Source organism: Scardinius erythrophthalmus (genome assembly GCF_964197995.2).
Source record: "Scardinius erythrophthalmus genome assembly, chromosome: 13".
Classification (NCBI taxonomy): Eukaryota; Metazoa; Chordata; class Actinopteri; order Cypriniformes; family Leuciscidae; genus Scardinius; species Scardinius erythrophthalmus.
This window is the reverse complement of record NC_138233.1, coordinates 5,298,448-5,309,440: the sequence shown is the minus strand read 5'-3', so window position 1 is coordinate 5,309,440 and position 10,993 is coordinate 5,298,448. Positions and strand designations below refer to the sequence as shown.

At 40.9% G+C, this 10,993-nt stretch overlaps 2 protein-coding genes and 1 pseudogene across 11 annotated transcripts in view; all 3 read left to right on the top strand.

Moving 5' to 3' along the window:
• Positions 1-10,993, top strand: part of LOC308700560 (protocadherin gamma-A1-like) — a gene marked incomplete at its 5' end in the record, with an annotated part of 176,556 nt that overhangs the window by 112,852 nt on the left and 52,711 nt on the right. The window contains one exon of one of the 9 annotated variants that reach the window (XM_081382217.1): positions 7,986-10,376. The exons of the other annotated variants lie outside the window; for them this stretch is intronic. Coding sequence (XP_081238343.1) covers positions 7,986-10,376 — 2,391 coding nt within the window. Of the gene's footprint in view, positions 1-7,985; positions 10,377-10,993 lie in introns of those variants that run through there. 9 annotated transcript variants of the gene reach the window in all.
• Positions 233-2,478, top strand: LOC308701237 (protocadherin gamma-A5-like; annotated as a pseudogene). Its single transcript has one exon. The product of its transcript is annotated as a protocadherin gamma-A5-like (transcript).
• Positions 3,966-6,217, top strand: LOC308701236 (protocadherin gamma-A5-like; the record flags this gene model as incomplete). The annotated part of the gene is given in 2 exon segments (XM_081383435.1): positions 3,966-6,183; positions 6,186-6,217. Coding segments are annotated over 2 exon segments (2,250 nt in total).

Here is a 10,993-nt window from a genome sequence, read left to right as displayed (position 1 = left end):
GTTCCACCCCCATCATCTCCATATTATTAGAGAGAGAGAGACAGAAGCTGAGAGCGCAGTCTGAAGAGGAGAGAGAAGGCGAATCACGGAGATACTGTATTTAATATTGTTCACTTGGATTTACAGACTTTTCTTGTTCTTTTCACTTCGGATATATACATGATTTCCTCCAGTATTTTGGACTGATTTATTTGCTTTCTGTCTTATTCTTCATCCCGTGGTCTTCTGCAAAATGTCGGACAGAACAATGGCGCGGCAAGTACTGCTGTTTATTTGGTTTCTCTCTCTCAGTTCAGCTCTCGGGCAGGTCAGTTACTCCATTCCTGAAGAAATGGCGAAAGGCTCTTTAGTCGGGAACATAGCGCAGGATTTGGGTTTAGATTTAAAGAGACTGAGATCGGGTAAAGCGCGTATTTATACAGGAGACAGCGCTGAATACATCGAGCTGAATAAAGAAAGAGGAGTCCTCCTTATCAAAGAGAGAATAGACCGAGAGGCGCTATGCGGACAGACAACGCCTTGCGCGCTGCATTTACAGATTATTCTGGAAAACCCGATGGAATTTTATTCGATCACAGTAGAGATTACAGATATCAACGATAATGCGCCAGTCTTTAAAAACAACGAAATTAAGTTTGACATAAATGAAATGGCAAAAACAGGGGCTCGGTTTGTCTTGGAGAGAGCGAATGATCTAGATGTTGGCCGTAATAATCTTCAAGAATACACTCTTAGTACGAACGATTTTTTTACTTTAAAACTGAACAATCAACCTGATGGTGGAAAAGCGGTCGAAATGATATTGCAGAAGCCACTAGACAGAGAGAAGCAAGACCATATCACACTTTTACTGACAGCAAAAGATGGTGGAGATCCTCATTTGGCAGGAACAATGCAGATACAAATTTCAGTTTTGGACGCCAACGATAATGAACCCGTTTGCAGTCAGGCAGAATATAGAGCGAGTATAGCAGAGAATGCACCAACGGGCACTGTTTTAACCACAGTCAGTGCTTCTGATGCAGATCTGGGCTCTAATGGAATAGTTACATTTTATATATCTTCTGACGGTGCATATGATTTGTTTAAGGTAGACGAAACCACTGGAGTCGTGGTATTAGTTGGTGAAGTGGATTATGAAAAAAACAAAGTTTATCAAATTGATGTTCAAGCAAAAGACCAAGGTGGACATTCAGATTCTTGCAAAGTAATTCTCGACGTCACTGACGTTAATGATAACACACCTGCAATAAACATAATGTCGAGAACAAATAGTGTATCTGAAGATTCTAAACATGGAACTGTTGTGGCAATACTAACTGTCCAAGACCTCGACACCGGCGAAAATGGAAAGATTACTTGCACAATTGATAAAGACATTCCTTTTATGCTAAAGTCAACTGGGAATAATTTCTTCAGTTTAGTGACAGACAGTGATTTAGACCGAGAGCGAGAGTCTGAGTATAACATCAGTGTGACGTGCGCTGATGAGGGCGTGCCCTCTCTCTCCAGCAGCGTCACTCTCTCCTTACAGATATCAGATGTCAATGATAACGCGCCCGTCTTTGAGAAGAGCTCATATGAGGCTTCTGTTCAAGAAAACAACACACCGGGTCTTTCCATATTCACAGTCAGAGCCAGAGACGCAGATTTTAACCAGAACGCCCGTGTGTCTTACATACTGGAGGACTCGTCGGTTAACGGAGTGCCCGTCTCCTCCTTAGTGTCCGTTAGTGCTGATAGTGGAGTCATACATGCAGTGCGATCTTTCGATTATGAGCAGATCAAAGATTTCCAGTTCCGCGTAAAAGCGCAGGACGGAGGCTCTCCTCCTCTCAGCAGCAACGCGAGCGTGAAAATAATCATTCAGGACCAGAATGACAACGCGCCTCAGGTTCTGTACCCGGTCCAGTCAGGTGTTTCTGTGGTGGCTGAAATAGTGCCTCGTTCGGCAGATGTGGGTTATCTGGTGACTAAAGTGGTGGCTGTTGATGTGGACTCTGGTCAGAACGCCTGGCTCTCATATAAACTGCAGAAAGCCACAGACAGGGCGCTGTTTGAAGTGGGCTTACAGAATGGAGAAATAAGAACTGTACGCCAAGTGACTGATAAAGATGCTGTCAAACAAAGACTCACTGTTGTAGTGGAGGACAACGGGCAGCCCTCTCGATCAGCTACAGTCAATGTTAACGTGGCGGTGGCGGACAGCTTCCCTGAAGTGCTCTCGGAGTTCACTGACTTTACGCACGACAAGGAATACAACGACAACCTGACTTTCTATCTAGTCTTGGCCTTGGCTGTGGTTTCATTTCTCTTTATCGTGTCTATCATTGCCATACTGTCAGTCAAATGCTACAGATGGAGACGCGAGCGGATGTTTTATAAATCTGGAGCGAATCTTCCAGTTATTCCGTATTATCCGCCTCTTTACGCAGACGTAGGCGGCACAGGAACTTTACAGCACGTGTACAATTATGAGGTTTGCAGAACCACTGACTCCAGAAAGAGTGATCTGAAATACGTCAGACCTTGCAGTGAGAGCATCATTAGTCTGGACACCAGTGGAACACAGACTCTCACACATGCGCAAAGGGAGAAACTGACCTTTGATGATTGTGGTGATCAGGTGAGATTTATTTTTATGATTAATTTGTGATATTTTAAAACATTTCTTAAGATTCAATTTTTTTGCTTGAACTGTTGACATGGTTGCTGACTGGTTTTCTGAAATGAAGTGTCTCTGTAATTTTAAGAAGTGTTTAAGTAATTTTAGTAAGAAATGACACGAATCATCTGCTATTTATTTTCATCCGTTTTTATTATTGTCTGATCAATTTTTAGTTTTTCTTTTAGTGCAGGGGTGTAATTAAAATATTTATTCTCGTCTGGTGTTTTTCGACGTGTTGGACGTATGTAGTTCATTGGCATTTACAGCCATGAAATAAATAAAAAAATGACTGCTTATTTTTCAGCTTCCGAATGATTTTCTTTTCTTTTATTTCTTTCTTTGATGCGTTAAGTGGAGGGTTGCTATTTATTCCGTTTTTATTTATCTTCAGCTGTCATGCAGGATTTTGCACGTTGCCACTTAAATGTCAATTTACAAATGTTAACATTATTAACCTGTTGCATTATTTGCAAGTTCGTTACAGTTCGTTATTTGCATTTTTAAAAAATCCTTGCGTGATTTTCACTTGTTTTTGTGAAGAAGTGAGAAACTCTATTCTGCGTTTGCACTTGCTTCCCTGGCCATGGTCCTGAATCGCGGCGGCGCGGTCATTTACTTCATATATTCTTCTGCATCTCTTTACAGTACACAATCCTTTTGAGATTTTCAACATATTTTTTGGTCTGTCCTCCTGTTCAAAAGTTTATCTATATACCATTTAATTTCTGATTAGATATTTCTTATGTGTATAATTGTTTTTTAGGTATTTCTCCCTCTCTGACTTGATCAGTGTTCATACTGATATGGCCTCGTGAAAACACGAAATTTATTTTTTCCTCTTCCATCTCTATTAACACAAACTCATAAAATCCTTGTATTATAGATATTTGTTGTTATTGACATTTTTTTGTTTTATACTTAAGAACTTTTATACTTAAGAACTTTTCTCAAACATGTTTGACACTGAGATAAAGATTTAGTAATTTTACATGTTCTGTAGTTCATCAGACTGGACTCATAGTGCCGCTGTTGGTCAATATGTCAGTTTATAGAGCAGATCTGCTGCAGTTCCACCCCCATCATCTCCATATTATTAGAGAGAGAGAGAGAAGCTGAGAGCGCAGTCTGAAGAGGAGAGAGAAGGCGAATCACGGAGATACTCTATTTAAAAACCATTTCCTGGATTTATTGACTTTTCTTGTTCTTTTCACTTTGGACAAATACATGATTTCCTACAGCTTTTTGGACTGATTTATTTGCTTTCTGTCTTATTCTTCATCCTGTGGTCTTCTGCAAAATGGTCGACAGAACAATGGCGCGGCAAGTACTGCTGTTTATTTGGTTTCTCTCTCTCAGTTCAGCTCTCGGACAGGTCAGTTACTCCATTCCTGAAGAAATGGCGAAAGGCTCTTTAGTCGGGAACATAGCGCAGGATTTGGGTTTAGATTTAAAGAGACTGAAATCGGGTAAAGCGCGTATTTATACAGGAGACAGCGCTGAATACATCGAGCTGAATAAAGAAAGAGGAGTCCTCCTTATCAAAGAGAGAATAGACCGAGAGGCGCTATGCGGACAGACAACGCCTTGCGCGCTACATTTTCAGATTATTTTGGAAAATCCAATAGAATTTTACCATGTCACTGTCGAGATAACCGATATAAATGACAATGCTCCTTATTTCAACAAGCCAGATACCTATTTTGAAATAAGTGAATCTGCTGTAAACGGGGCCAAATTTGATATAGAACAAGCCGTCGACCAAGATGTCGGGACCAATGCCATTCAAAGCTACATGCTTTCATTGAGCGATCATTTTTCATTAAAGCTGCACAGTCAGGCAGATGGTAGAAAAATAGTTGAGATGGTCTTACAAAAGCCTCTAGATCGAGAGAAACAGGAAGATATTGCTTTAGTTTTGACAGCGGTAGATGGAGGCGATCCACATCTGTCTGGAACCACACAGATTCGTATAAAAGTACTTGATGTTAATGACAATGCGCCTGTTTTCACCCATTCTGCATACAAAGCCACTGTCGTAGAGAATTCGCCGAAAGGGACAGTTGTCATAAGAGTTGAAGCCTCTGATGCGGATCAGAGCACAAACGGTGAAATTATTTATTCAGTTACCAATACTCACGACGGTGTGCCTGAAATGTTTGAAATAAACAGACACACTGGCGAATTGAGAATAATTGGTGATATTGATTATGAAAAAGCCAGACATTTTCAGATAAATGTTAGAGCGAGTGATCGTGGTGGTCTAACAGATTCAAGTAAAGTAATTATCGACGTTTTAGATGTCAATGATAACAAACCGGTAATCAATATAATGTCAAAGTCAGCTATGTTATCAGAGGATTCTAAGCCTGACACTGTTGTTACTGTTATCAACACGCAAGACGTCGATTCTAATGAAAATGGCAAAGTGCAATGTTTTATTAATGAGAATTATCCATTTGCCTTAAGGACGACCACTACTAATTTCTTTAGTTTAGTGACAGACAGTGATTTAGATCGAGAGCGAGAGACTGAGTATAACATCAGTGTGACGTGCGCTGATGAGGGCGTGCCCTCTCTCTCCAGCAGCGTCACTCTCTCCTTACAGATATCAGATGTCAATGATAACGCGCCAGTCTTTGAGAAGAGCTCATATGAGGCTTCTGTTCAAGAAAACAACACACCGGGTCTTTCCATATTCACAGTCAGAGCCAGAGACGCAGATTTTAACCAGAACGCCCGTGTGTCTTACATACTGGAGGACTCGTCGGTTAACGGAGTGCCCGTCTCCTCGTTAGTGTCCGTTAGTGCTGATAGTGGAGTCATACATGCAGTGCGATCTTTCGATTACGAGCAGATCAAAGATTTCCAGTTCCGCGTAAAAGCGCAGGACGGAGGCTCTCCTCCTCTCAGCAGCAACGCGAGCGTGAAAATAATCATTCAGGACCAGAATGACAACGCGCCTCAGGTTCTGTACCCGGTCCAGTCAGGTGTCTCTGTGGTGGCTGAAATAGTGCCTCGTTCGGCAGATGTGGGTTATCTGGTGACTAAAGTGGTGGCTGTTGATGTGGACTCTGGTCAGAACGCCTGGCTCTCATATAAACTGCAGAAAGCCACAGACAGGGCGCTGTTTGAAGTGGGCTTACAGAATGGAGAAATAAGAACTGTACGCCAAGTGACAGATAAAGATGCTGTCAAACAAAGACTCACTGTTGTAGTGGAGGACAACGGGCAGCCCTCTCGATCAGCTACAGTCAATGTTAACGTGGCGGTGGCGGACAGCTTCCCTGAAGTGCTCTCGGAGTTCACTGACTTTACGCACGACAAGGAATACAACGACAACCTGACTTTCTATCTAGTCTTGGCCTTGGCTGTGGTTTCATTTCTCTTTATCGTGTCTATCATTGCCATACTGTCAGTCAAATGCTACAGATGGAGACGCGAGCGGATGTTTTATAAATCTGGAGCGAATCTTCCAGTTATTCCGTATTATCCGCCTCTTTACGCAGACGTAGGCGGCACAGGAACTTTACAGCACGTGTACAATTATGAGGTTTGCAGAACCACTGACTCCAGAAAGAGTGATCTGAAATACGCCAGACCTTGCAGTAAGAGCATCATTAGTCTGGACACCAGTGGAACACAGACACTCACGCATGCGCAAAGGGAGAGACTGAACTTTGATGATTGTGATGGTCAGGTGAGAGTCTTTATTTACAGTTAATTTTTTTAGAAGTTAACAACTGTTCCTTCCATTTTTGACATCGAACAAAGCCGATATATATATGTGTGTGTGTGTGTGTGTGTGTGTGTGTGTGTGTGTGTGTGTGTGTGTGTGTGTGTGTGTGCGCGCGTTGTGATCTACCTTTTCTATTTTAAACAGATAGAAGGGCACATTAATTGTTTATTTAGAAATTAATTTCAGTTCATATATACCGAACATATTTTTAGTTTTACATGCAATTACAAGCAAGTTGTCGCTCTCACAATTAGGCTGTTGTTGGCATGGTGGCATCTGTGCCGTTTCGGACTGAAAAACGATTGAATTTAAGTATATCCATGCTATTAATTGTTTCAGTTTCTAATTGACTGAGATCAGGTAAGCCTACTTTAGCCTCCTTTATTTACACATGTCGAAAGCGATTATGTTTCAATCACCTTCTTTAATCTTTTTACAATTTATGATCTATCAAGTGTTCAGAGTGATTTTATATTTGATTTTTTTTTATTATTCTTGTTATTGTTGTTGCTATATTGTAGTGTGTGATATGTATAATAGTTAAGGGATTGTAAAAACAACCTTTTTATCTGTTCTTAAGCAATCTATAGAATCTCGTTATAGTGCTTCTTTAAGATCATCAAAACACCTTAAACGAACTCTCTGTTATAATGTTAAGTGGTTTTATAAGCTAGAAACACATTTTACAGTTTTGAGAGCCACGGTTGTTTTGATATGTTTTTCTTTTTACTAGACATGCTTGAGGATCTTTAATCTGTGCTTGTGAAGACATCAGCTAAAGGGCAACTTCAGTCATCGTAACTGGCCGTGGTGCTGAAATGCGCTCTTGCGTTCTTCTGCCTGTACTAACTTTTCCACCTTACCTCTGTACCTTAGATCATTTCTTGTAGAACTTTTAAACCCTTCCAGTCTCTCATCCTATTGACAATTAAAAAGGATAATGTTCATATTAACATATTTCACGCTGATTAATTTTACATTTCAAGCATGCACATTAATGAAAATGCAATATCAAGCTCTGTTCATTTTTTGTTGCTTTTAAAGAAAATATTCCCCTCGAAATCATGCAGTCATTACTCATTGCTAGATAAATGTATTTTGACTGACATCCGAAACGGCTGTTTTATTTATATATATATATATATATATATATATATATATATATATATATATATATATATATATATATATATATATAATATAACATAATGGAAATGCTTCTAAAACAAGTCTCAAATGCCCTACTGTTAAAAAAACTGCATCAATTTATTTTTTTCTGTAGTTCATCATACTGGACTCATAGTGCCGCTGTTGGTCAATATGTCAGTTTATAGAGCAGATCTGCTGCAGTTCCACCCCCATCATCTCCATATTATTAGAGAGAGAGAGACAGAAGCTGAGAGCGCAGTCTGAAGAGGAGAGAGAAGGCGAATCACGGAGATACTGTATTTAATATTGTTCACTTGGATTTACTGACTTTTCTTGTTCTTTTCACTTTGGATATATACATGATTTCATCCAGTTGTTTGGACCGATTTCTTTGCTTTCATCCTAAATCTTCATCCCGTGGTCTTCTGTAAAATGTCGGACAGAACAATGGCGCGGCAAGTACTGCTGTTTATTTGGTTTCTCTCTCTCAGTTCAGCTCTCGGGCAGGTCAGTTACTCCATTCCTGAAGAAATGGCGAAAGGCTCTTTAGTCGGGAACATAGCGCAGGATTTGGGTTTAGATTTAAAGAGACTGAAATCGGGTAAAGCGCGTATTTATACAGGAGACAGCGCTGAATACATCGAGCTGAATAAAGAAAGAGGAGTCCTCCTTATCAAAGAGAGAATAGACCGAGAGGCGCTATGCGGACAGACAACGCCTTGCGTGCTGCATTTACAGATTATTCTGGAAAATCCGATGCAACTATACAGAGTAACAGTTGAGATACAAGACATTAATGATAACGCCCCGATGTTTAGCCTCAATGAGATGAAATTTGAAATAAGCGAAATGGCTCTGGCTGGAGCCAAATTTGATTTGGAGACTGCTGTTGACACCGATGTGGGTGTGAATGGTCTTCAAAGATACACACTGAAACCAAGTGACAATTTTATTGTGAAAACTCAAAGTTTACCAGATGGTAGTAAAACGGTCGAAATGGTATTACAGAAACCATTAGATCGTGAAAACCAAGACCGTATTTCTTTATTGTTAACAGCAGTCGATGGCGGCGAGGTGCAAATGTCAGGCACAATGCTAATTCACATCACAGTTTTAGATGCGAATGATAATGCGCCTGTTTGCAGTCAGTCAGTTTACAAAGCCAGTATAGCCGAGAATTCAGCAAAGGGCACCGTGTTGACCACAGTCAGCGCGTCCGACGCAGACCAGGGCTCTAATGGCGTCGTCACATATTCGTTATCCTCTGCTGCGTCCGCAAATCTATTTGACATAGGCCAGTATGACGGCATTCTCAAGTTAACTGGTAATGTTGACTACGAAAAAAACAAACACCATCAGATAGCAGTTCAAGCCAGTGATCAAGGAGGACATACCGATTCTTGTAAAGTAATTATTGACGTCACAGATACGAACGACAACAAGCCAGTAATCAGTATAATATCCAAATCAAATGACATTTCTGAAAATGCCCCTCCAGGGACAGTTCTAGCGATGATGAATATTCAAGACGCTGATACAAATGAAAATGGTATCGTAAAATGTGAATTAAATGAAAACATTCCTTTTATCATCCATTCTTCATCAGATGGTTTTTACAGCCTCGTTACTGAAGGCGATTTAGACCGAGAGCGAGAGTCTGAGTATAACATCAGTGTGACGTGCGCTGATGAGGGCGTGCCCTCTCTCTCCAGCAGCGTCACTCTCTCCTTACAGATATCAGATGTCAATGATAACGCGCCCGTCTTTGAGAAGAGCTCATATGAGGCTTCTGTTCAAGAAAACAACACACCGGGTCTTTCCATATTCACAGTCAGAGCCAGAGACGCAGATTTTAACCAGAACGCCCGTGTGTCTTACATACTGGAGGACTCGTCGGTTAACGGAGTGCCCGTCTCCTCGTTAGTGTCCGTTAGTGCTGATAGTGGAGTCATACATGCAGTGCGATCTTTCGATTACGAGCAGATCAAAGATTTCCAGTTCCGCGTAAAAGCGCAGGACGGAGGCTCTCCTCCTCTCAGCAGCAACGCGAGCGTGAAAATAATCATTCAGGACCAGAATGACAACGCGCCTCAGGTTCTGTACCCGGTCCAGTCAGGTGTTTCTGTGGTGGCTGAAATAGTGCCTCGTTCGGCAGATGTGGGTTATCTGGTGACTAAAGTGGTGGCTGTTGATGTGGACTCTGGTCAGAACGCCTGGCTCTCATATAAACTGCAGAAAGCCACAGACAGGGCGCTGTTTGAAGTGGGCTTACAGAATGGAGAAATAAGAACTGTTCGCCAAGTGACAGATAAAGATGCTGTCAAACAAAGACTCACTGTTGTAGTGGAGGACAACGGGCAGCCCTCTCGATCAGCTACAGTCAATGTTAACGTGGCGGTGGCGGACAGCTTCCCTGAAGTGCTCTCGGAGTTCACTGCCTTTACGCACGACAAGGAATACAACGACAACCTGACTTTCTATCTAGTCTTGGCCTTGGCTGTGGTTTCATTTCTCTTTATCGTGTCCATCATTGCCATACTGTCAGTCAAATGCTACAGATGGAGACGCGAGCGGATGTTTTATAAATCTGGAGCGAATCTTCCAGTTATTCCGTATTATCCGCCTCTTTACGCAGACGTAGGCGGCACAGGAACTTTACAGCACGTGTACAATTATGAGGTTTGCAGAACCACTGACTCCAGAAAGAGTGATCTGAAATACGTCAGACCTTGCAGTGAGAGCATCATTAGTCTGGACACCAGTGGAACACAGACACTCACGCATGCGCAAAGGGAGAGACTGACCTTTGATGATTCTGAAAAGGTGAGGTTTACTTTTTCTGTGTTCTGTTGTTACATTTTTTTTTTTTTGTCTTTTTTCTGTTTTTTTTTTTATTATTATTATTGTAATGTACTTTTTTCGTTTAGAGAAATCAGAGAAAGTGCCTAAACAGTAAACACTGTGGAGACTTTTCTTTTTCTGAAATTTGATTCCCATATGTATGACGAAATTAGCTTTTTATGTTTTATTATTATATTAGTATTATTGTTATTATTATTCAACAGCTTCCAGAATCCACCGAGTAGTCGGGGAGCTATCAGCGTTCTGAATGACTATGTCGCTTTCGTTTCGCTATCCAAGGTGCTGAATCGATGTCTTTTGTCTGCATTCAAGCTCTTGTCTCAAAGCAGATGTGCAGTGACATATCAAAATCTATTTATAAATGACATGTTGACGTATTTTACGGTATAATTTGTACTGTATTGTTGAATTCGTTTTGTTTGTGTTTGAGAGATTGAGATTAAATAGCCCTGTATTCAATCAAACGGTCTAGTAGCCTATTACCAAACAAATACTTCGGGATTGCTGGACAGATTTCGTTACAATACAATCATTTGGCTAATTTAGATTATTTTCATTATTTTACACAAATAGAAATT